This window comes from Lissotriton helveticus, chromosome 1_1 (genome assembly GCF_964261635.1).
Source record: "Lissotriton helveticus chromosome 1_1, aLisHel1.1, whole genome shotgun sequence".
NCBI classification, from domain to species: domain Eukaryota; kingdom Metazoa; phylum Chordata; class Amphibia; order Caudata; family Salamandridae; genus Lissotriton; species Lissotriton helveticus.
This window is the reverse complement of record NC_136057.1, coordinates 1,053,378,269-1,053,404,361: the sequence shown is the minus strand read 5'-3', so window position 1 is coordinate 1,053,404,361 and position 26,093 is coordinate 1,053,378,269. Positions and strand designations below refer to the sequence as shown.

The 26,093-nt window shown below is 48.6% G+C and overlaps 1 protein-coding gene across 7 annotated transcripts in view; it reads left to right on the top strand.

Annotated features, from left to right (window-relative positions):
• The first annotated feature begins 1,858 nt into the window (after positions 1 to 1,858).
• Positions 1,859 to 26,093, top strand: part of LOC144820423 (uncharacterized) — an 858,373-nt gene continuing 834,138 nt past the window's right edge. For all 7 annotated transcript variants that reach the window (XR_013607811.1, XR_013607785.1, XM_078677936.1 and 4 more), the window contains exon 1: positions 1,859 to 2,072. Coding sequence is in view for 5 of the 7 variants with exons in the window: in XM_078677936.1 (XP_078534062.1) it covers positions 2,067 to 2,072 (6 nt within the window). In the remaining 2 variants the exon portion in view is untranslated. The remainder of the gene's footprint in view (positions 2,073 to 26,093) is intronic.

Here is a 26,093-nt window from a genome sequence, read left to right as displayed (position 1 = left end):
CCGAGCCGAGCCTCACGCAGGTCGTAGATCACAGCCAAGACTCCAGGCGTTACGCCTCCTCCTCCACTATAGGCCGCCGCCGTCCAGTGTGCCCCGCAAGCAAGCGTAGGCCGCACTCGGCCGCAATCTGCAGGCGACTCGCCCCGGGGGGGCCGCCCAACCCGCCCAATGCCGCTTCTTCACAGCTCCCGCCCAGCAGTCCGGCACAGCCGTCGCCCTTCGCGGGCCAGATCGCGGTCCCGAGCCCCCCGGCTGCCTCCAGGCGCTCACCTCAGTCCGCGCTGCAGGGCCCCCGCTCCGCCGATCTGCATACAGCCCCCAGCTCAGCCGCCGTGCCCCCAGTGCGGTACACGGGAAGGGGGCAGCGGAGCAACGCCGACCCCCGGAGGTCCCGTCGGCCACTGAGGCTAAGGAGGCGCCGCTCCAGGTATCGGGCCGACCTCCACCACCTCACGGCAACCGCTCAGCCTGCACTTCCTGTCGGCTTCCTTTCTACGCCAGTCCGGCGTCGGACAGGCCCTTCACCGCATCCGCACCAAGAGCGCGCTTCTCCTCGCGGGACGCTCCGAGGGGCCAACGCTGCCGCCAGTACTCAGCCGCTATGCTCCGGTGCCCTTAGGCTACAAAACCACCGGTCCAAGCACGGTCCCGGGGGTGCTATTCGGTGCGTTGTAGAATTCGGCGCCGGAGGGAACGCAGAGAGCGTCTTACTCCGTCGCCATCTTGGCCACGCCCCTCAATGTTTCCTCTTTTACTCTGCGTTAATTTACTTCAAAATGGTTTGGACAATCCAGTCACCTGTTTATGTGCTTCAAAATGGCTTACGGCAGAGTCTCTTTCTGTGCTTCCTGGAAAAATAACATAACACTCTCCAACCTCCATGTTGCAATTCAAACACCAAATGCTTACATGCCAACAGACCCATTTCAAGTAGGAGACACACGATTTTCTAAGCCAAAAATGTATTTATTTTAGTTGTATCCCACCTAAAATTATTAAAATGACCACCAGGCCAGTAAGAGAACATCTCTAAGTGGACGATGTGGATTACGTGAAAAAATCGATAGTGAGACAATTTTATTTAGTTTGTCTCTAGTGCCTTGTGTCCTCGAGGGAACTAACGGGTTTCTGAAAATACTTAAAATAATCTTGTTTTTTCACAGTTAACTCCTAGGGACAGAGTCAAAGCTGCACCCAAGAACAGGGCGCCATTCATGAAGTATGTGCATGCAGAAGTCTCCCTCTGACCTGCTTCCAGTGATTCTGCCTACGCTGCTTTTCATTTAAACCCCCCACCTCCCACCTCTCTCCCACCCCCTGCGTCCCATATTTTCACACCATATCATCCCAACAACTTGTCGCCAGTGTGAAGGAGGTAACGTGGGTAAGAGGTGGTTTAGCCTAGGGAAGGAGCAGAAATGTTTATGTTCAGAGGCAGTTACTGCGGTGAGGTAGCAACTGTGCTGTGAATAGAAACAGGACACACTGTAGCTTATCGCTTTAGTTATAACCAAACAACATAGGCGCCAAATTATAGGCCTATGGGGGCGAAGCAAATTTCTCTATCTGCCTGGCTTATTTATGTCTGAAAATACAGCACAGACCTAGTCACCTTTCAGTCCACCCAAGAAATATTAAAATCGTTCATATGCGTGGCATGACCAATATTTTTACCTCACCTCAAAAGTCAGCACGACAACCACCTTTGGATACTATGTTTTGGAACACCCTGCAAGAGATGGAAGCAAACGGTCCCTAATGAGCATGTTGAAAGCCGCAAGTCCTTCTTCTCTTTCAGTCCCCACCTCAGAGCCTCGACGCATGCGCGCTGATTACGGTCTGGTCTGGAACACTCAGCTCGAAGTCAACAGAGAAAGGTTATAAACGAACATGTGTCGTAGGTGTGTGAGCTGCTCCGAACCCAGAAGTTCACACGTACGAAAAATATGCCGCAGTCATACTTCACGACTAACAAGGGGGAAACAATGCGTCACAGGAACCACCTTACGCTTTTCTCCGATGACCATTCTTGTCACTAGTTGTGTTGTCAGGAAGTGCACGGGTCTATGAAGGTAAGTCTTAGTACGTAGTTTATTTAAAATACAAAGCAGACATAAGGAGCGGCGCAGGCACCATCTGACATTCACCGGACTCCTCTCCCAACCGCCACCACCTCGAACCCCCGTGCCCGTGCCATTCCATGCCCCCAACATTCCACAAAACAGAATATGTCTCACACATCTTTCCCCCAACAACACACCAATAACACAATTTACTAAACTACAAAAAATGGAAATTACAAATACACAATGCATATTGAAATAAAAACGAAATAAATACTACACATAGACAACTAAAGTAATAACATCATATTATCCCATTACAGTTATTGAAGTGACACAGTCATTTCTTTACTCTACTACAACAAATCTCCATGTCAATAAGAATTTGCAATATGGGTAATCGCAATTGTTTGCGATTACCTAAATTGCGACTGCAGTTAGGGAATCGCAATTTGCGATTATCTAAATGCTATTCTTGTAGCCTTTGCAAATTGTGATATCTCTTTAAGGAATTGCAAATTGGTGGTAATTTGCGATTTTCTGTTAAAATGCACTGTTTTGCATTTTTTTAAGTGCCGTGTGGCGCATATACATGTCCTTAGGGCATGTATGTGCGTCACATGTGCACACATTCATATTTCAGGGTTGCAACAGGGTGTCCTTTTGGAACCCCTACACCCGTGAAATTGCACGCACAATTTGCAAGCACTTATTGGGTACTCGCAAATTGTGCATGAAATTCCAATTAATTCCTATGGGCCTCTTGGCCCACAGAAATGAATGGGAAGTCATTCCTTATTTGCGACTCGCAATTTGGGAGTCGCAAATAAGGAATGCGTAGGAATCGCTATTTGAAATGCGAATCCTATATACATTGCATTTTACGAGTCCTTAATAGCGAATCGGTAAAATTTGCTATTAAGGACTCGCAAAATGCAAGATTGATACATCTGGCCAATGAGGGGGGCGTGGCTTGGGCGCCGATGGAGCAGGCGGCGTGAGCCGATAGCTCCGCGCCCGATCCCGGCTATTATCCTGACATAACATCCTGCCGGTAGCTCAAGGTAACGGAGCTTGGATCGGAATTCCAGGGGCATACTCTGAGCCCAAAACTGTGACAGACGGAGGCTCTGCGGAGCTGTGGGAGCGCCTTGAAGTGCCGGAGGATCGGAGAAGAGACCCGCAAAATGGCGGCGGCCATCGACTGCTCGGACTGACCAAAGCCGAGAGACCCACTGCTGGATTGATGCGGGGATGGAGATTACGACTGCCGAGAGCGCGGAGGGGAATGCAGCTGGCGGTTGTGTCCCTGTAACTGGTGAGAGTGGTGAGGCGGGCTGGAGGAAGCAGACTCGGACCGGCTGAGGAGGGGCCTGCCTAGCACGTTAACACCTAGGGAGCGCTGCAGGTCGGACCCGGGAATCGGAGGGTTGACGGCGGAACTCTGATGCCCGTGGAGGTTAGACGCCGACGTGCTGAGCCTTCCCGGCGGTGGCGTTGAGGACTCCGGGACTTGAGCGGATGGGCGCAGCTAGCAGGGCGGATACTGGGACTCATCGCTTGGAAACTGCAAGTTGGGCCCCGGTGTCATGCGGGAAGTAGAGGCGCATGGAAAGTAAAGCGGGAGCCTTGAGGACGGCGAACGGCTGGCAGGCGTGTTTCCATCGCAGCCCTGGTGAGTGCGGGCCTGCGCTCGGTGCTGCGGAGGCGGGGACAGGGGCAGGCCTGCGGCGCTGCATGGAGAGAGGGCGCGGGGACGCAGCTGCAGGCGTGGGAACGGCTGGATCCGGAAATAAGGGGAACGCTGACCAGAACTGCCAGCCTGAGCCCGGTCATTGCGGGGAACCCCGGCAGAACGCAGCAACAGGAGTGTAGGGGGAGATCCTCCCTTTTGAACTGAGGGCGCCCCAAGCCTATGGGGATTGCAAGTACTCTGGCAACGCAAAAGTTGATTCCTGACGCGAGGCACTGTGGACGGAGGGGCGGCTGGAGTGCTCCCGGTGCGAGACACGAGTCTGGTGACCGACAAGGGCGAAGCACTGAGCGGGGGCAAACGGGTGCTTTGGGAGATCCCTTGCCCCTGAAGGGAGTCTATGGTGAGGCCGAAGTGGGGCGGTGGGCCCTTGCTGTGCGCGAACAAATATCCAAGGTTGTCAAGTGAGGAAATACTGCGCCTGTGATAGCCGGGGAGGTACTGAGAGCGGGGCTTTGGAGAGGATGGCCTTTCTCTGAAGAACAGTGGATGTTCTGTCACTAATAATGAAGCCCAAAGGTGGGGGAGTAGACGCGGTGGGGCAGGCAGACGCCCAGGATCACGGGGATGATGCTGAGAGCACGGTGTCCGAAAGGAGGCTGAACAAACGATTAGATAAAATATTAGAGGCCATCACAGCGACAAAGGACTCCTTGCACAACGACATCACGCAGGTCACGACGGGGCTGGGACTCCTGAGGGCTGACCACTTGAAATTGGTGGGCAGGGTAAAAGAAACTGAATTGGTGGTTCAGGACTTAAAGCCAGCGGTAGTGACAATAGAACGTAAGATGGAGGATGCGTTGCAACGACTGGCGATGCTGGAGAAAAGGGCAGAGGATGCCGAAAGTAGAAATCGGCGCAACAATGTGAGAGTGGTCGGCTTGCCGGAAAAAATGGAGGGAATGGACATGATGACTTATCTAGAGAATTGGTTCAGGACGCAGGTTGCCCCGGAGGGGCTCTCCCCCTTTTTCACGCTCGAGAGGGCGCACAGGGTTCCGGCCAAGCCGCCATTGCAGGGCCGCCCACCACGACCTGTTGTGGCTAAAGTCCTTCACTACAAGGATAGAGATCTCCTGATTCAGAACGCGCGGGCAATGGGACCTTTTAAAGTGGAGAACGGCACAGTCACGATATTCCCGGACTACACACAGGAGATACAGAGGCGTAGAGCCTCGTATTTGTCGGTCAAAAAAGAACTCAGGGATGAGGGGATCCAATATTCACTGTTATTCCCTGCCAAATTACGAATCATCATGGACGCACGACACAGTTCTTCCTGACGCCTGAGGAAGCTTGGACCTGGCTTGAATCCTACAAGGCTGGCACGGATCGTAGGTGCAAGGGAGACAGGGGACAGCCTAAACCGCCGAGGATGCGCCAATCGCAACGCATCCGTAAGAGGAACAAGACTCAACAAGCCCAACTGCTGGCATGACTGACTGCGGAAAGCAGGATGCACTAGCGGCGTCGGCAGCGATAACGGGGTCACAGAAGGAGGACTCGGTCAGGGGGTCAGAATCAGAGGACGTCAGGAGAAACTCGGGCATTGAATTATCGGATGTCGACAGCGCCAAGGGACCGGATGTGACACCCTGAACGGTGGACGATCTGTAAACTGTACAGCCTTCTGGGCGAACCTCTGCTCATGGACGGAAATTAGAAGAGCTGGAGTGCCTGGTAATCTGTATGAACATTATAAATGTACCATGCTACAAAGCGGGATTGTGGGGCGGGAGGCTGGGGCGGGTGCTGCCGCCTGTCGGGTCGAGCCAAGCTCCTATTGCCCTTAAGGCAACCTGTAGTGGCTACTGCAGGATAGTCTTGTGTGTATTGTTGAGATAGTTTGGATTGGGACTGATACATTGCTATTAGGTCCTGTTCTGGGGGGTGGGTACTGGGGGTTTTATGGGGTGTTCAAAGGATGGGAGTTAGCAGTTATGGGGTGGGCTGGCAGGGTTTGGAGAAGGGGGAGCTGGGAGAAGATAGCAATGGGAACATTACCTGAATTGAAATGTATCACATGGAATGTACGTGGGTTGCATACAATGTCCAGGCGTCATAAGGTGCATGCATATTTGGTGCGACGTGGGATTCAAATTGCAGTACTCCAGGAGACCCATCTTAACAAACAGGAGTGTACGGCGCTACAAAAGAGATGGCGGGGCCAGGTGTTTGGTACTGCCTATTCGGCATTTGCTAGAGGGGTCTTGATATGGGTAAGAGCGGGGATTCCCTTCCAGGTCATGAATCAGGCTATTGACCCAGACGGCAGATGTGTGGCGGTAGAGGGGAGATTGTATGGCAGGGAGGTGATGCTCTGCAGTGTTTATGCCCCGAACATAGATCAATCCCGATTCTTCGACACATTATCCGGCGCATTAGCACATTATCTGGCGGGTCCGATAATATTGGGGGGAGACTTTAATTTGATTACTGACACCACACTGGATAGATCGCACCCACCACTAGTTGAGTCCCCGGTACGCAGAGTAGCAAGACAGAGGGTGGAACGGCAGGACAGATGGGGCTGCTTGACATATGGAGAGGACACCACCCTGGGGAGAGGGATTATTCTTTCTTTTCCGCGCTCCATGAATTGCATGTTAGAATTGATACGATCCTATGCGACTGCATGATAGCTCCTTTGGCGACACACTCAGAATACTTGGCTAGGACCATTTCTGATCATAACCCCCAACTGATCTCCATTCACTGGCAGCAGGTGAAGACCGCGATCCCTAATTGGAGATTAAACCCAGAAAAATTAGAAGACCAGGTTTTTAGCTCTGAGATTCGGGAGGGCGTTGAACACTATTTCACTGCAAATACAGGAACGACGTGTACAAGAGGTATAGAATGGGATGCTTTCAAGGTAGTGATGAGGGGATATGCATTAGCAAGCACTCGGGGGAAAGGACTGTGGTTCTGGCGGAGGTCAAGAAAGCAGAGGAGGCGCTGGGGGAGAAAGAGAAGCAGAGGCCGGTACACAAAGATTTGCAGGCGCAGCTTTTAGAAGCTAAGGAATTAGTGGCTACAGAGACGGAAAGGTTGCGGTGCTACGATTACAGACAATATACGGCGAAGGTGCATGCTGAGGGAGACAAGGTAGGCATGCTGCTAGCGAGGCTGGCGAACCCGGTTTCAAGGGGATGCCCGGTTCTGAGTGTGCGAACAGAAACGGGGGAGACGGTCTATTCCCAAACAGCGATCCTCTCACGCTTCTTGGATTACTACACAACCCTTTATCGGAGCCACCTGATAGCAGAGGTAGAGGAAATAGAGACATACCTAGTAGGGATTCAGTTCCCACAGCTGGAGGAGGAGGATGCTGAGAACTTGGTTCACGCTATCATACTTGTTGAGGTTAGAGGAGCAATAAGCAGATGGCAAGAAATAAGACACCGGGGGTGGACGGACTCCCGATAGAATTCTATGTCAAGTATATTGACATTCTGGCGCCCCACCTGCAGGAAGGCTATAACGAGGCAATGGAGCAGGGCTACCTACTCGGGTCCACGAGGGAGGCGCTGGTCGCCCCCCTGCTGAAACCTGGGAGAGAAAGCACTGACGTGACCTCCTACAGACCATTGTCCATGCTGACGGTGGACTATAAAATTCTGAGCCGCATATTGGCCACGAGACTGCTGCCACATATGACGGCACTAATCCATGAGGACCAAAATGGGTTTATTCCCACTAGGAATACATCGGCTAATATCCGCCGCCTCATGAGAGTATTAGGGAGCGATCTGAATGTGGATGAGATGCCAGCTGTGTTGTCCGTAGACATAGAAAAGGCATTTGACAGCCTGGAATGGGAGTACTTGGACAGGGTAATGGAGAAATTCGGCCTAGGCCCTCAGTTTCGAAGATGGACGAAAGTCTTATACTCCTCGGCTACCGCCAGGGTGCGTTTGGGTTCAGTAATATCGGCAGAATATTCGGTGAAGAGGGGAACGAGACAGGGGTGTTCACTTTCACCTCTGTTATTCGCGCTGGCAATTGAGCCTCTGGCTATTCGGGCTAGAACGGGGACGGCATACGGGGGCATCATGTGTGGAGGAGATCAGCAATTTATCTCATTGTATGCGGACGACCTGTTGCTGTTCTTAGAGGACGCATCTGTGGCACTGCGGGGAGCAGTTGATATGCTTACAGACTTTGGGACACTATCGGGCCTTAGAGTTAACTGGAACAAAACGTGTATCTTTCCACTGAGAGCGGAAATGCCACAATCACTGCTGATCGCAGACATGGTTTGGGTGCGGTCGTGCTTCACTTATTTAGGAGTACGGATCTATCATGGTGCTGATGACTTCTTGGAAGGGAATATAGGATGCTGCATTAGAGCCTTGAGGGGCTGCATGGTGTTTTGGGCCACCCTCCCACTGTCTGTGGTTGGAAGAGTGGCGCTGCTCAAAATGGTGGCCTTACCGCAACTGCTCTATTATTTCCGAACGCTGCCACTGTGGATTCCGCCCAGGTTCTTTAGGGAATTGTGATCGCTCACCATTGACTTTCTATGGGGGCGCGGAAGACGGCGGGTGGCGCTGGACACGCTGCGGAGGCCGAAATCGGAAGGGGTAATGGCGGTTCCTGATTTCGAACTCTACTATCTGGCAGCGCAGCTGCAGATCCTTATGCAGAATGTCGCAAAAGAGTTTAGGGGCCCTACTCAGAATCGGGGGGTAGGGATGCCAAGGCATGTCCTGTCATACATAGTCATGCAGCAACAACTTGATGTGAGGGACCTGACTATGGAGGAAAGAACTCTGAAGTTATGCTGGAACAAAAGCCAAAAGAGAGCAGGGGTGGCACGTCCATATGCACCTGAGATACCTCTGGGCATGCTGACAGCGTTGCCACATGGGGGGGATTGGTCCCCCCTCCTGGAATGGGAAGAGATGGGGCTTCAAATGATTGGTGACCTGTATGCTGACGGCGAGCTGTTGCCATTTCGAGCAGTGCAGGATCGGTTCGGCCTCCCGGATGGTGGTTTCCTTTTGCATATGGCTGTGACATCAGGGATAAGGAAACACTGGAAGAATGGGCAGTTGGAGCCACAGACCGCGATGGCCTGCCAATATGTGGTAATGGCGACGGGAACAGTTAAGGCGGTCACTTGCTTGCATTCTAGAATGCTTCACGAAGGACTAGAACCCCTCACGGCCCTAAAACAAAAATGGGAACAGAGTATAGGGAAGCCAATACCGGACAGGTCATGGGGGCATGTCCTGAGAAGGACGTGGAGGGGGTGCAGGAACGCTCGATTTCAACAGGTACATTTCTTTGTAGTGCACAGAGCCTACCTTACCCCAGGGAGGATTAGGAGGTATTTCCATGTGGAAGATGCGAAGTGTCCTAGATGCTTGCTGCCTGAGGTGGAGCTGGATCATATGCTATGGTCCTGCCCGAAACTGGGTTCGTATTGGTCTGAGGTGGGGGCAGTGCTGAACGAAGTAACTGATAGACAGGTGGACTACGACATGGCGACCTGTCTATTGCTCTGGTTCCCTCACACGAAGACAACAAAAGTCACTAGTAAATTCATTGATCTAGGTCTTCTCTTAGCCCAGAGGGAAATCACCTGGCATTGGAAATCGACAGAGGGGCCATCTAGTAGGAGGTGGGCTACTGAATTTAATAAATGGGCCCGTAGTTAAAGCACTGTAAGAATTAGGCAGGCATCTCGTACGGCTAATGTGAAAAGTTTGGAATTGGCACGAGCATGGGAGGGACTGGTACAGACATTGTGCGACTATCAGGCTGGGGAGGGGGACTAGGGTATGAGAAATTTGCCCGGGACACCATGTGATATACTGATAGCTGAGCATTGATCCTTCGGCGCTAGTCCAGCCGGAACGGCCCTGCATGCCCACACCAGCAGTAGTTGGGGGGGGAGTGGGCGGGGGGGAGTTAGGGGTCCTGCAGATGATAGAAGAGATGACTGACTACTAAGTGCCTAAGGTGAGGACATTTGACTGGGGGTCTATGTACAGAATTCCCCGGATTCGGGAGTGGCAATCTGAGAATGGCATTTAGATGACACACATGTGAGGATATTCGTGGGTGGGGGAGGGCTACTGCAGTTTGCTGGCAATGTTTCTCCACAATATCATTGGTGCGACGGGACAAGTTATTTGTTGGGGTTAGGGGGTGGGTAGATATAGAAAAGCAGATCTTAGACCACCTGCCGAGCAGATGTCATTGTTTCCTTTGATATATTATTTTCAATGCCTCCTAGCGATCGCCGCCCAGCCTCCGGGATGTGGGCTGAATGGCTGTGTGATGCATCCGTTGCTACCTGCGTATGATATCTGTAGGGGATGGGAGAGTCGGGCGAAACGATTGTATATGCTCTGAATCTGCAATAAAAATACAATTAAAAAAAAATTGATACATCTGGCCTTATGTCATGTACTCCTCGTCTGACATCTGCCACTGCTGCTTTTTCCTCACACATTATCATCTCTTCTCTCTACACACAAACTCTGAGTCACTACTACCATCCAACCAACCATCTCCCATCATATATCCATCACATCCATCAACATTTCTACAACCGGCATTCTCAATATTAGATTTTCTCACATTACAAAGGCTCACACGTCGTAAGTTCCCCATTCTTCCAATCTCCAACTTGACCGCACTACCTAGAACCTTGATAAATCTTAAAGGTTCTGACCAATGTGACGCCCCTTTTTCCACAAAATCTGGCTTCTTCACTTGCACATGCTGTCCCTCACTCACTTTAGGTAAACTCTTATGAACATTCTGCCTACATTTGTTTTGTTCTTGAAGCATTCTACCTTCTTTCTCATTTCTTGATGAAAAATTGTATCAAACGCTACCTCCTTCTTCCTTCTCAACCACCATGGAAACAACTTGGAAGATGATTTCCTCCCTCTCAACAACTCAAAAGGAATCCAACCTGTCACAGAATGGGAAGTAGTTCTGTAGAACAATAGCATGTTCTGAACGGATCTCTTCCATGACAACACAGATTTCGAAGCTAGCTGAATAGTTTATTTTATAACACGAGTAAAGTGTTCTACTTAACTATTACTCTCTGGATGTTGCAAGGAAACTTTTACATGTTGAATTCCAGACCTCATCAAAAACACTTGTATCTTCTCTGATATAAATTGCACCCCATTATCAGATACCAGGCTTTCAGGAAGACCCTCCTTTAAAATGTCACCCCCCCAAGGAATTCAATTACCACATTGGTTGTAATTTTGCTCACCATACGTACTTCCGGCCATTTTGAATAATAATCCATAAATAGTATGGCTTATGTCTCTCTGGCAGACAAAGTCGAAAACGGCCCCATAAAGTCTATGGCCAACTTACGCCAGGGTCCATCCGGTAACTTGACCATGTCAAAGGAACGCTTAGTGGTTTAACAGCCTTATCACTTGCACTACAAGGTTTGCAATTCCTCACCCAACGATCATCTGCTTCTGGCCACTGAAAATGTTCTTTTATTTTCCTCCTTGTGCTCGACATTTCTTCATGCCCCTCACAATGATGATTTTCTCATGCACACCACTCAGGGGTACAATCTTACCTCCTCTCAGCACAATGTTATTGCACACGGATAGCTCATCTTAAATTTTTTCCAAAATGCACTACATTCTCCACTGAATTGAGATTCCCTTGGCTAACCTCCCGATATATTTTCTCTTATCACCTTCAAAACCATGTCCCTTTCCAGTTCCTGCATCCACTCTGCTTCAGACTAGGGGTGGGCGAAGCTTGTGGAGTTGCACTACTCAGAATTCAGTGGACGTGCATTAAAAAACCCTGTGGCGTTCCGCTACGCTCTAATGACGAGCTTCTCTAGGCCCCCTGGAAGGCTTACACTGGGACTCGAGGGGCCAGATGTGAAGTGAACAGGGTGCGCTGGCGGTAACCCAGATTGTCTTGAAAAGAGGACCTGCCTCTTGAGCAGCAAGCAAGGCCTTGGCTCCTCCCGGCAGACAGTGAGGCCGCCCTTCAGAGTGGATCCATCCAGCTGGGTCCAGATTCTATCGCCCCTGGACGGGAAGAACCGCCTGCTTTTTGTTAGCCCGGAGCCAGCGTTGTGCAGGGCGGTAGCTGGGAACGCGCTGCTACGCACATGCTTCATGGAGAAGGCTGGGGACAGGGCTGTAATTTTGTGCTGTGTTGTTATGTTATTTGTTATTTATGTTTTTAATATAGCGCAACGGATACTCAAAAAGAGTGTCCCGGCGCTTTGGGTAAGGGGAACAGATTCAGAGTAACATAACGCAATTAAAACGAAGACACCACACACACAGAGAACAAGAAAGAGCAGCTAGTGAGGCCTACTGGGTGAACAACCAGGTTTTAAGACCTCTCCTAAAGTCCAGAAGACTGGTCGCTCCCCGCAGTGAGAGTGGAAGCGAATTCCACATCTGTGGGGCTAGCAGACTGAAAGAGCGGCCGCCCAGACGAGCTCTCTTAATACGAGGGACGGCCGCCATAAACAACGATTCAGACCGCAGAGAGCGGCCCGGCTGGTAAAAGACCACTCTCTTTTGGAGATGTTTAGCTCCTACTGCGTGGAGTGCCTTATAGGCCAATGTCATGGCCTTAAAAGCGATCCGTTTACGGATCGGTAGCCAATGCAAAGTCCTAATTAGCCCGGAGGCGCTGGCGCGTCTGTTTAGACCAAAAATGGCCCTAGCCGCCGCATTCTGCGCGACCTGAAGCCGCTGCAGCAGGTACTCAGGTAGGCCCAGGTAAAGAATGTTGGCGTAATCCAACCTGGAGCCTATCAGGGCCTGCACTGTCAGCCTCCTATGCTCCTCCGACAAAAGAGGCAGGGACCTCCGCAGCATTTTTAAAAGGCCGAAGCAGGTGCCGGTCACCCCAAAGATCTGGGCTTTCATTGACAGCCCCCCCTCCATCTTAACCCCCAAGTTCTTAGCCACAGGGGAAGAACCGGACGGAGGGAACATGTCAATGGGCCACCAGGCCTGCCAGCTAGGCTCCGCATCGCACCCGAAAAAGAGTACCTCGGACTTGTCGGAATTGCACTTGAGGCTGTGCAGTTGGAACCATGAGAACACAGCCCCAAGGCAACCCCGGATACTCTCCCCGTCAAAGTCAGCCCCTCTCTCGCAAGAGAAGAGGAGCTGGGTGTCGTCGGCATATGACACGATCCGGACACCGAAAGACTCCACGACCGCCGCCAAGGGGGACAGAAAGATGTTAAAGAGGGTCGGGCTCAAAATAGAGCCCTGAGGGACCCCGACTCCCAATGGCGGCATCACAGCGGTGTCAGGCGGCGTCCAGATCGTTTGCCGGCGGTCGGCAAGAAAGGATGAAAACCATTTGAGCACCGTCCCCCGCAGGCCAATCTCATAGAGTCTTGCGAGAAGGCCATCATGGGGGACGGTGTCAAAAGCCGCCGACAGGTCCAACAACACCAGCATGACTTTGCCCCCGGTGTCCAACACTCCCTTGATGGTTTCAGAAACCTCAAGGAGCGCGGTTTCGGTACTACGATTTGTGCGGAAGCCAGACTGGGAGTCGTGCAAGATCTCATGAGACTCCAGGAAATTGGAGAGCACCGACTGGACGTGCTTCTCCAGGATTTTAACGAGGGCCGGCAACAGCGAAATCGGTCTATGATTGGCTGGGACCTTCGGGTCGAGCCCCGGTTTTTTTAGCAGCGGGATGACCATTGCCTGCTTCCATCCTGGCGGAACCACTCCCTGACTCAACGAAAGATTGAGAAGAGGGTTCGCCAGTGGGTTAACCACCTCCGCCAGCTTACCCAAAAGCTTAGCTGGGCATGGGTCAAGTGGCGACCCAGATTTTAAGTTGCCCATAAGTGCTAAGGAGGCAGAGGCCGGCAGAGATGGAAACTCGGCCAGGACGGCGCCCTGCCACGCGGGAGAGGAAAGGCCAGCCGCGGGAATAGACGATGTTTCCTCAGGCGCTCCCGATGGAAAAGAATCCTGTATGAGCTTTATCTTGGCCGTAAAAAAACAGGCAAGGTCCGCCGCCCAGGACTCTAAGGGCACCTCTTCCGACGTGACGGTCCGAGGAGAAATAAATTCTCTCACAATAGTAAAGATCTCCTTACTAGAGTTCGATGCTGCGTCAATTCTGTCCGCAAGGTAGATTTTCTTTGCAAGGCGGATATCCCGATGGTAGGCATTCACCACGAGTTTATAGGCAGACCTGTCCACAATGTCATAGTGTGCCCGCCAGGCCCTTTCGGCTACCTTGCACTGCTGCCGCGTAGCCCGCAGTGCTGCAGTAAACCAAGGGGCCGAGACCCGCTTAGATGTTGAGCGGGGAGGCAACACCGGGGCCAGATCATCAAGCCTATCCGCAAGCCACTCCTGCAGGGACTCCAGGTCTCTCTCCAGGTCTCCGACAAGCGGGCAAGGGTGATCCACAGCAGCCTGAGCCAACATCTCAGGGGTCACTCGATTAAACGGTCTGGCGGCACCAGCCCGTTGCTGAGGGCCAGGGACGGACGACCTAGCGATGCCACTGATAGAAAATTTGGCAAGGCAGTGATCCGACCACACAACCGGAAGAATCTCTTTCACCACCAAAGGCGAAGTGGAAAAGACCTGATGCAGCGTGTGCCCCTTAGCGTGAGTCGGCCCCCTCAAGTAGGGGATAAAACTCAGCGGAGTCAAGATGTCGGAAAGCTTTATAGCAGCGGGGTCAAACGGATCGTCCATCCGGATGTTAAAGTCCCCCGCAACTATGCAATGCTCTGCTCTCAAGGCCAGTCCCAGCAACACCGAATCGAGATCAGCAAAGAACGTACCGGGCGGACCTGGTGGTCGATAGACCAGGAGTCCTTTCACTGATTGGTGCGGCGCTAGCATGATAGAAAAAGCAAGCGACTCCGAGCCACGGATATCCTCCGTCTGCAAGACGGTGCAAACCGTGCCCTTCTTCACCACCAGTGCGACACCTCCGCCCCTGCCCTTGACCCTGTCCTTCCTGAAGATGTTATACTCTGACGGAATTGCCATCGCCACGTCGGGGTTCGAGAACTCTCCCCACCATGTCTCGGTCAGCAATAAGCAAAGAGGCTTCTCTGTCTCAAGGAGCTCAAAGATATCTTGCGCATGACAACACGCCGATCTGGTATTTAGCAGCATGCAGGCACACGCAAGATGAGAGGTGCGTGTGTTGCTTTCTGCTATTTCTACTGTCTTTTTACACATACTTCTATAAGCCCCCTTGCACCTGCGTGGAATTTGAGTAGCCTCAAGTGTGAGTGACGGCGGAGCAGGGGGGTCGCCCTTCCGGTGTAGACAGTGAACATGCAAAAGTATGTGTGACCAGACCTGACCTTGTGACGTCTTCCTCTGAGCCTGTGTTTCATCAAATTAAACATATATATGGGCTGTACAACAGGGGACTAGTTTTACCTCTTTATTCTTTGTTTCAGTTGATACTTTGATATTTTAAAATTAAGTACCTTGTGCAAAGTGAACAATGTAACCCTTTTAGCATACCTTTCTGTACATCAACATTTCTGCTTGAACAAGCTTTTTAGTGCTAGCGCCATGTAGAAAAACAGTTCAAAATTTGAAAATAAATACCTAAAATATTTTTGGTATCTCCAGTCTTCCCCATGAGGTAGACTTGCATTCCGGCTGGCCAAATGGGGTTAAATCAGTAACCACTTCAACATGGCCGCCACTAAACACAGAGTTGTATCGTATCCATATCATTGGCCGTGGCTGGATGAACTGAAGTGATGTCGGGATTAGGGGTGGATGAATGAATAACTAATGTCTTTATTGCTTGAATAACAAAAATCATTGCAATTAAAGCATCTTAATAATCGGGCAATATATCAAAAACATCAGATTTAGTTACAGACCAGTAATAAAACTATTTGTAAGCTTCTTTTATTTTTTTAAAAGGATGACGAAAAATATTCTTGACAATTTATAAATACATTCATTTTTGTGCAATAAAACCGATTAACTTTTATCAATCATTATACAAATAAACTATAACATCTATCGGACATGGAGTGGATCATTACAAATTAAAGTGCAAGCGTGCGGTAAACAATAATTCCATTTTGCAAACAGGCTATCAAAGTACATCTATAGTTTCTGTTACAAGCAAGATAACTTCATTATTTTCATTTCTAATTATTACCCTAGCAGCATAGACACTAAATTCTACAAGAGGACGTGCAGTGCAAATAATCAGAAAACATGCATTCAAGATTTCTCTTGAAGCCATGGAATTTAATTATGATACATCTTGAACAGTCAATACCAAACATTTTTCGGCAGCAACTAAAAACGTAATCAATTGGCATAGCAACGGAATCGACTCGCCTGATGAACAGAGAATAAGGGCCTGGCGCGCCGATCTAACCCCAAACTTCAAAAATAGTGGTTTTAAAATTATGCGCCGTATTTTAAGCAATTTGGGACATACGCATACTAAATGCAATAAAGATTCACGTGGCCATCCACAGAGTCTACAATTAGTATCAGGTCACTGCTGAATCCAAGACGGTGTACCCTTCTTAGTTGGTTTTGTTCCCAATCTTATTTTAAAAAATGTTTTTTTTAATTTTTGCCGAGAAATGGGCATTAAGATGCGTAAAGACTGATGTGAATTGATTACATACCATGCATGTTTTTTTGCGGCTAAATCAGCTTTATCCTTATGAACGGATTTAACTTTGATTTGTGTTTTTTAGGATTAATTTATAATTGGGCAGTTTCAATTCATGAAGCCCAATTTTCAAACCAATATCATGCAGGGAGGTCAAAAAATGTGAGATCTCCAGGTAGCAGCATAAGCAGATTTTGTTATGTTTGCTAGGGTAACAGGCGGAAGAGAACATAGAGTACATACATTTCAAAAAAGCCCCTTGTGACACCAAACACTGTTTTAGGAGACCAAACTTCAACCCTATTTCAGCTTGGCCCACTGACCTGTGAATCCCAAAAGTTGCTTTATAATCCTTGACTACTAATAAATCTAGTAGCTTCACATCTTTCCCCCTGGTGATGGGTGAGCCGTATGAAATGGTCGGCTGTAACTTTGCTCTTGTGACTTTGGGAATATGTTCATAGGATTGGCAACTCAATAATTTTTCAACCATTTAAATGCATAGATTAAAGTCACAGTTTATCCCTTAAATCTTTAAAATGGTACTTAAAAAAGACTTGTTGGACCTGGCTCTTTTTGCAGGGTCATCCCTGAACTTTTTTGTCTTCCTCCTGGTATTTTTTCTGACCTGGTGTTGGTGCTTTTAGGACTCTGGGCCCTTTATCACTACTATTCAGTGTAAAGTGCATGTGCTCTCTGGTAATTTACCTATTAGTCCCTTGTAAAGTGGTATCTCAGATACCCAGGACCAGTAAATTAAATGCTACTGGTGTGCTTGCAGCGCTGCGTGCGCCACCCGCCAAAGTAGCCTCTCAAACCTGTCTCAGGCCACTGCCATTGCAGGGCCTGCACTCGCAGTTTACTGCTGCTGTGACATGGCACATAAAGTGTTTGTCGCGTCCGTGACTCCCCTTTTACAACATATCAGTCACCTCTAAGGTAGGCCCTAGCTAGCCCCATGGGCAGAGTGCAATGTAGGTAAAAGGTGGGACATGTGCCTCAACCGTGTGGCATGTCCTGGTAGTGACAAACAGCCACTACTGTGAGGCTGCACTCTTATAGGAATGCATTGGGGATTGCCTGATGTGTTTCAGTGGTAATTCCTGATATGAGAGGAGTAGCGTGATCAAGTTTGGTATGTTTGGACTGTAGTAATAAATGCTGCGTAATGATGTTCGCCGTTTTATTATCACTATTTTAGAAATGCCAGTTTTAGAAGTGGGCATTTCTGTGTGCTATGTGTCTTTGTGTCTGCCTGATGTGTATTGCATGTCTGACTCGAGTGACAGAGACTGGGGAGGTGCAGTGGCTCGAGATGGGCGAGTCAGCACTAGGGTGAATGGGCCTGATCTGCATTTGGAGTAGTGGGAGAAGTAGCCCCTGACCCTGAATAGGTCTGTGCATGCCTTGTACAATGCTGGCTCCGCCCCCCTGTGGTGTGTCTGGAACCAGGACCTACACTGTCAATGGGGACTGTTGTGCACTTGCTAAGTACCCCTCAGAACTGGTTTAAATTAGGTCCCAAGCCCTGTGTCAGGGCAGAACGAAGGATACATCTTTATATATGAAAACAAATGTATGTCTGTCTGTCTGTCTGTCAAGTCAAGTCAAAAGGCTTTATTTCAATAAAAACATATCATAAAAACTTCACATTAAAAAACACAGTTTTAAGATAAAAACATGAGATAATCTATTTACACCAATTTTAAATTCATTATTTCGAAAAAAACATTTCAAACAATTGGTTAAAATTTAATTAAACATTTCATTTAAGCCTTTTGCTTCTAATTTGCCATTCCCATGCTAAAAATTTAGACATGCCACAGGCATACAATGCCTGCGGGTCTGATCTTAAGATACGCAATGCCTCATTATGAGACCTGGTGCCTAACGACCGACATAATGGTTTAAGCCAGCTATCTCTTGGGTGCGTGTACTCCGGACACTCAAACATGAAATGCGCTATTGTTTCTGGCCTAGTTGGGCAGATGGGGCAAAATACTGTTGTCTGAGCCGGGGGTTTCCAGCGAGCTGTGAAGGCTCGCACAGGGAGAGCCCCGGTCCTGAATTTAAAGTAGAGGGCCCTATCGAGTGGTTTGGAGATGATATCCAAATAAAGTTCGCGGATCGGTAGGTCCTTGAACTTCAGAAAATCATCCGCAAGCATGCCCATATCATGGTTAATGCTGGTTCGAGACGCAACCCAATTCCAGTACAAGCTCTTTAGAGTTGTTTTCGGGGGAGAAAACCTACCATCCCATGCCTCACTTAGCCCCAGATTGCCGAGCAAGGCTTTTAGGTCTTTTAACCACTTTATTTTGTGGCATCCAGGCAATGACATGACTTCGGCTAGCCCTTTAGCGTATTTGGCCAGTTCCGGTACTCGCCACAGCCGGGCCCATAAGAGCAACGGCCGCAGTTTTGCCAAATCGCTAATAGGGTGACAGCCTAGGTCAAGGATGAGTGGTATCATCGGGGTGCTCTGGGGAAGTGACATAAGGGCCCTATAGAATTTATTTTCAGACCTCGTTAATTCATTTATACTATTTGTACCCCATAATTCTGCCCCATAAAGGGCAGCACTAACAGCCTTAGCTTTATAAATGTCGATTACTGGGGCTATTGGTCTTGTTGAGCAGGAACGCTGCTCCTTGAGCAAAGCTCCAGCTACCCTCTTATGGGTTAGCAACATTTTGCTAAGGTGTGGGGTCCACTGCATGGTATGTGATATTCGTATACCCAAATAGTCGAACACAGTGACCCTTTCCAGAGGGACAAGATTCAAGGTAGGGACTCGGACAAGATTTTTCGGGGGATTCATCACTAGGTATTTTGTTTTAGCAGTGTTAATTATTAGGCCCCGCTCCGAGCCAAAAATCTGGAAGTTATCAAGGAGTTTTTGCAAGCCCATAGGAGATTTGGACAACAGGAGCGTATCGTCCGCAAATAGGAGGGTAGGTATTCGATCGCCCACCAGGGATGGTTCATCTGAGGGATCTTTTAAGAGGTGCTCAACCACACCATTAACATACAGCGAGAAAAGGGTGGGAGCAAGAACACATCCCTGGCGGACCCCTCTCTCTACCGGGATTCTATTGGTTTTTTCGCCCTCTGTACCCCATTTTATCTGGGCAAAATTGCCTTCATGGAGCCTAACCAGGATGGAAAGAATGTAAGAAGGTAGCCCCATGTCGGCAAGTACTCCCCAAAGGGTCTCCCTGGGCACAAGGTCAAAGGTAGTCTTTAGGTCGATAAAAGCGAGATAAAGACTGCCCTTGCCTATAACCACCACTTTCCAATAGATTAGGATTAACCTAAACGCTTGCTCTATTGTGCCTGTTCCTGCCCTGAACCCCGCTTGAAAATCGGAGAGAATTTGATTTTCTTCCATCCATTGTATTAATAACACCTTACCAATAACCTTCTGGGTTGTGTCTAGCAAGCTTATGGGCCGATAATTAGATGGGTCGTCCCTCATCCCCTTTTTGAAATTCGGGACTACCTCGGCCCCTTTCCAGGACTGGGGAATAGCAGCACCTCTTTCAATTGCAGTGAGCAAAGAATGAATAAACGTCCCCCATTTCAGCTTGTCCGAGCGAAGCAGGTCCCCAGGAATGCCATCTAGGCCAGGTGCTTTTTGGGGCACGATAGTAGTAATTGCGTACTCCACCTCCTTAATTGTGAAGGGAAACTCATTTGGTTCGCCTTTCAGAGCATAAGAGTTGGATATGGTTAGGGCGCTAGTCTGATGCTGACCGGAATACAGTTTTGAAAAGTGGTCGAACCAAGCTTGGCTAGTGATACTGCATGTAATGAGATCACTATCTGGTCTATTTCTAGCTCTTATGGTATCCCAGAAGCGCCTGGTATCCTTGCTAGAGCTAGCCTCTTTTAGGGTTTGCCAATACTCATGTTCCCACTCCTTCTTAGCATTTACTATCGCCTGCTTGTACTCTTTCCTGGCATACTGTATTGAGGGTTGTGACTTGTCTTTAATGGCCTGTCTGTCTGTCTGTTTGTCCTTTATGCATTACTACACCATTCATCCGATCGCCATGAAACTTTGGGAAGTTGTTGAGTACACTCCCGCAAAGGTTTCTGGCATAAATTTGTATTAAATATTGGCCCCCCAGGGCCCTCATAATCTTTCGACTACTGATGTACGCACCAGATGGAAACACAACAAATCGTGTATTCACAAGCAATCGAATAAATAAATAGAATTAAAACGACACTTTCAAATGTTTTCCATATTAAAATGAATAAGTTTCAATAAAACTGACACAATGTAAATTGAATGTTATCATAACGAGTTTCCTTAAATTTCCTGTCTTCGGAGATCGCAGCAACGCGCGACGGGTAAGCTAGTATGATATAAATATTGGTCTGTGACCCCATGGCTGTGTGTTTACTTGGGACCTGAGGAACACTCTGCCAGGAGGAACTGCTGTGGGACTCAGCTACTACCTGCTGGGAGGCCCTGTGTGCTGGCCTGCCTTTGCCCAGCTCTGCCTTGTGGATTTCTGGAAAAGAAGTGCTACCTGCTCCCTGTTTTGTGCATTCAAGTGGGAGATAGGCTGAGCGCTTTAGATTCTTCTGGTTCCCTGAAGCGCCCGGAGCAGTGCTTGGAGCGATCTAGGAGTTTTGTGACCAGTGTAGGTGAGCCCTGACGTGGTCTCGTCTGGCATTTTTGCCTGTATCGTAGTGCGCTGGGAAAGCGCGGAGAAACCTATGGCCCAAAGGTGTGTGCCCCTGCTTAGTACAGCATGGGGAGGGCGCTTCTAATTTTAACTTCTAACCCCGAGAAGTGGGCTCTGACAGGGAACACGGCGAGAGCAGACGTGCCGAGAGGAGGAAGTCAGGCAGAGTTTGCCTGATTGCGGGCGGGGCCGGCAGGAGAGCCGGAGCCTCGGGGCATCTGTTGCCTCAGGATAAGGAAGTCAGGCAAGAACCAAGCTTGGAGGTGGGCGGGGCTTTTAATCCAGGGAGCCCGGTTGTGCCCACGCAAGTGGAGGAAGAGAGCCCGTGTTGTTCCCAGCAGCCAGAGGAAAGGAGAAGTCGACCAGGCCCCACAGGATGGGGTCAGAGCACCTCCAGTGACTGCCTTACACTGGGAGCACATGACCGCTGTTGGTTGCGGACGGTTGCACCTTATCTTGCTCAGCCCCCTAAGGAGTGGTGAGTGGGGCTGAGCCTCTTTTCGCTTTGGTGTGCCTGACACGCGGTGGTGAAATGCTTCGCATTGTGGCAGCTGCGCCGCATGGTCGCGCGCAGCTGCACCCGTTTTAGATGTTGGGGGAATTTGGACAGGGCGAGACCTCGACGGAGGCCCCAGGTCTCATAGGGGCAAGGGTCCCCACAGAATTGCTGCATTCCTTGTAGGTCAGGCGAGTGAGGGCCCAGTAGCCCTGCTGTTCTACGATAAACAGCCACTTTCACCCAGCCTGACCTGAACCATGGTGTCTGTATACAGAATAATTATGGGCTCTAGCAGTTCCCAAGGAATGTCCCAGCCAGCCAGGGTTTAGGGGCCAGTAATCTCCGCTACGCGGGAGGCAGAGTTTTTTCCCTAACTCGCCCAACCCTACTTCAGACAGAACTTGCCCATACTTTTCTCCCTCACTCACTACAACATCCTCATAAGTGAAAGCCTCCTCACACTCACTACTATTTTCTACAATTACATCCCCTTCCTTTAACAGCAACCCTTACAATTCATCAGCAATACTGTTATCCTTCCCAGGACCATACACAATCTCATAAAAGAACATTTGCAATTCTGATGCTAACCTTGATAACCTAGGAGTAAGATTCCTACAACCACCCGGTTTCAAATTGTTTATCAATGGTTTATGATTGGCGCACATTTTGAATTTCCTACCCCACACATATAACCCAAAGCGTTCCATTACCCACGTAGCACCCAGAAACTCCTTCGGGAACAAATATGCTCCGTTGGAGACAAAGTGCAAGAAGCTTATGCTACTATCCATTCCATCTTTCCTTTCCTTTCCGACTATACTGCAGCAACTCTGTACCCACTGGCATCTACTGATATAATACCGTTTACTCCCATAACAAATGATTTTAAATGCATGAAAAATGTAATCCTTAATTGCCTTGAAATATCTTGTTTGATCTTGTGACCAACAAAATTTAGTGTTCTTTAGTAACATTCGTAACTGCTCTACTTTTGTAGCGTAGTTCTGCACCAAGCGTGAATAAAATTCCGTTAACCCTACGAAAGACATTAGTTGCTACTTATTTTTGGGCTCTGTTGCATTAACAATTGCTTCCACATGGCTTACTTTAGGATGGATTCCATCGCTGGTTATCACATATCCCAAATATTTAACTTGCTGTTTACCAAAAACACACTTCTCTCTTTTTACAGTTAACCCATTCTCCATAAGTGCTGACAATAACAGTTCCAGATTCCGATCATGATCGTATTGATCCTTAACGAAAAGCAGGCTATCGTCTTAAAACACTTTTGCACCTGTTGCAGCATTCAAAATCTGGGACATTCCTCGCTGGAAGGCAGTAAAGGACTTTCAAGGCCATCCTCTTGTATTAAAACATTCCTTCAGGTGTTGTAAACGCAGTACAGTGCTTAGAGTGTTCCTCCAATTCAATTTGCCGATAAGTACTGGTAAGATCAACTGTAGAAAAGAATAGCAGCATCACCAGTCTGCAACATCAATTCCTGGGCAGAGGAAATGTATCTACCCAAATTGCCTAGTTTAAACACCTCATATCTACACAAAGTCTAAGCTCTCTGCTGGCCTTCAACGATATCACAATCGATGAAAGCCAATCAGAACTTTCAGTGGGTTCAATGATCTCTTTTTATAGGGATCCTGTAGCAAGCCTTTTAACTTTTCTCTATAGTTCCTAGGTACATGCCTCAATTTCTGTCTAATTGGTACAACATTATGACCCAACACAATTTTGTGCTTGAATCCCTGAAGTTTGTCCAGACCATCACTGAAAACATTTGGATATTTGTTCTTTAAATCCTGATATCCTTCATCCATAAATATTTATCACCCGTAGTTCATCACATACAGAATATACTGGGGGTTAACAATGGGATCTATTCTTATCCCCAATTCCATTATGTGGGGCCAACCCAAAATCATAGCACCTTTGCTAACCATATAAACTTTACAATCACACCGTTTAGCTCAAAAACCTATATTAGCCCAAAAGAACCCTAGCATAGGAATTCTATGGCCCAAATAACTGCCTGGACTAGCATCAGATTCATATAATTTTCTTTCTGGCCACATTTTGTCAAACATACTCCTATTAATGATGGTATACCATGTGCATGAATCAACCATTGTTTAAATGTGTACTCCATCTATGCTTATAGTACACTTAGGCAATTCAACTTTCTTTTCTACATCACCCACAAGATCATCCTGTACAATTAAGATCACTCCCTGCATGCACTCTTCCATCTCCTCGACATCTTCTGTTATGTCATTTATTCTTTTTCCTACAGTTTTACATACTCTGCTAAAGTGTCCCTTTTTATTTGCACGTACAGCATATTTTGCTTACTGCAGGACACATTTTCGAATTAGCCAGATGGCTACTTGATGGACACCTATTGCAAACCAACCCTTTGCTTCCAGTAGGTACGGTTTCATTACCCTCTGCTTCATACCTTTTCCCATTACTTTTAACATGTTTTGCTCCCACAACTGCTGAAACTTATGCAGCCCCCTCAGCTTCCTTCCTCATAGCTTGTATACATTTCTCTGACACCTCTATACTCCTTCCTACCTCCACAGCTGCCTCCAAAGTCATTTCAGCACTTGACCACAATTTCTCTTGAATTTTCTTGGATTTAGTCTTCATTAGTATCTGGTCCCTTAATACTTGATCATAAGTAGGGCTCACAGTTTTATGGAGATATTCTGGACACAGTGCAGCTTATCCTACCGAGCAGCGAGTCCAGGATATTCAGGCTAGGATGTTTCAGCTTCTCCTGAATTTCGGTCAGAATGATTCTGAGGCTGCTGTGCCTCATGGCCTCCTGCATCCTGTTGGTAAATCATGCCAGATGGCATATGCGAGCTCTGCAGTGGGACCTGAAGTTCCAGTGGGTGCAGCATCAAGGGAATCTCTCCGACGTCTTCCAAATCTCTGAGGGAACTGCAAAAGACCTGCAGTGGTGGCTTACGAACCACGATTGGCTCAGGAGTCTGTCTCTGCACTTACCAGAGAACAGTTCCCAAAGGAGTGCCCCCAGTGAGTCTTCCACACTTTTCTGGCTTCACAAGCCCTCTGAAAGGCAGTGAACCACTTGGTGATATCATCACCATCCTCAAATTTAGGGACAATCCCTTTGGAGATTTTAGAGTCATAAGACCCTTCCTTCTCTCTGTTGTTTAAATTGCTGCCACCATTAATGGATCCTAGGCCTATCGCTGCTCTTTCTCTCTCTATAGCTAGGAGCCTAGTCTCTTGCTCTAACCTTTTGGCCATCCTTGCTAAAGGGGGTCCTCCTCAGTGAAGTTGCCCTCACTGTCTGGTACAGAGTTAGCCCTACCTCTGTAGGATCTTGACCCTGTACTCCTTGGATTTGGAGGGTAGGATACCAAGTTTCCATCCTCCCTAAGTTGTTGAGGTGGGTGGTTTAAGGCCTCATCAGCCTCACTACTTTCCCCATCTACCTGGAAATCTTCAGTAGTCGGTTTGCCCTGCCAGAAACTCCTGGAGTTGTATTCTGGTAGGGTTGGACCCTGTTCTTATTTGTTTAGCTTTACAGAGAAGCCCTAACTCTCTAACCTCTAGTTTGGAGTAAGGGATGAGGTCGAGCTCCTCAGCCATCTTCTCTGGGTTGCTTATTGTTTTACTTAAGTAGGGTTCTTTTTAGGAGACCTAAAACAAGTTCTAAGTACTTCCCTACTAACTTCAGCGACTTAAGTTTTCTAAAGAAAATGACTACATGGACTTAATACAAGGCCCTAACGACTTTTAGGAATTTGGAAAATAATTGATTAAAAAAAATGAGTGGTACTAAAGTCAGTTTTTGGATTCTTGTCGTGTAATCAGGTGTTAACTAAGTTAGTCCAACAAATGCTGAGTCTTAGATCCCACTGCTGATCCACCAATGTAGGAAGCATGCTCTATATATGCTATTCCAAAGTAAGGTATAGTATGCACAGAGTCCAAGGAATCCCCAGAGATATAGCATAGGCTTTGTTAGATAATCACTAACAGTTCTCCTGCAGTGGCTACTGCAGGGTAGATTTGTTTGTTTGATGTGTGAGGTTTGGATGGGGGCAACGGCGCAGTTGCTAGTTCCTGTCCTGGGGGAGTGGGGGTTGGGGGTTTTGGGGAATGTTTGGGGGGTGGGCACTTTTGTAGCTGGTGTGGGCTGGCAGGCTGTGGCTGCGATGCTGCGAATGAAAGAAGGCGATGGGGACGATGCCTGAGCTGAAGTGCGTCACGTGGAATGTGCGGGGACTCCACACCATGTCCCGACGCCACAAAGTGCATGCATACCTGGTGCGCCGGGGGTTCAGATTGCGATGCTCCAAGAGACTCATCTTACAAAGCTGGAATGTGCGGCGCTTCAGAAACGGTGGAGAGGGCAGGTGTTTGGCACAGCGTATTCTGCGTTT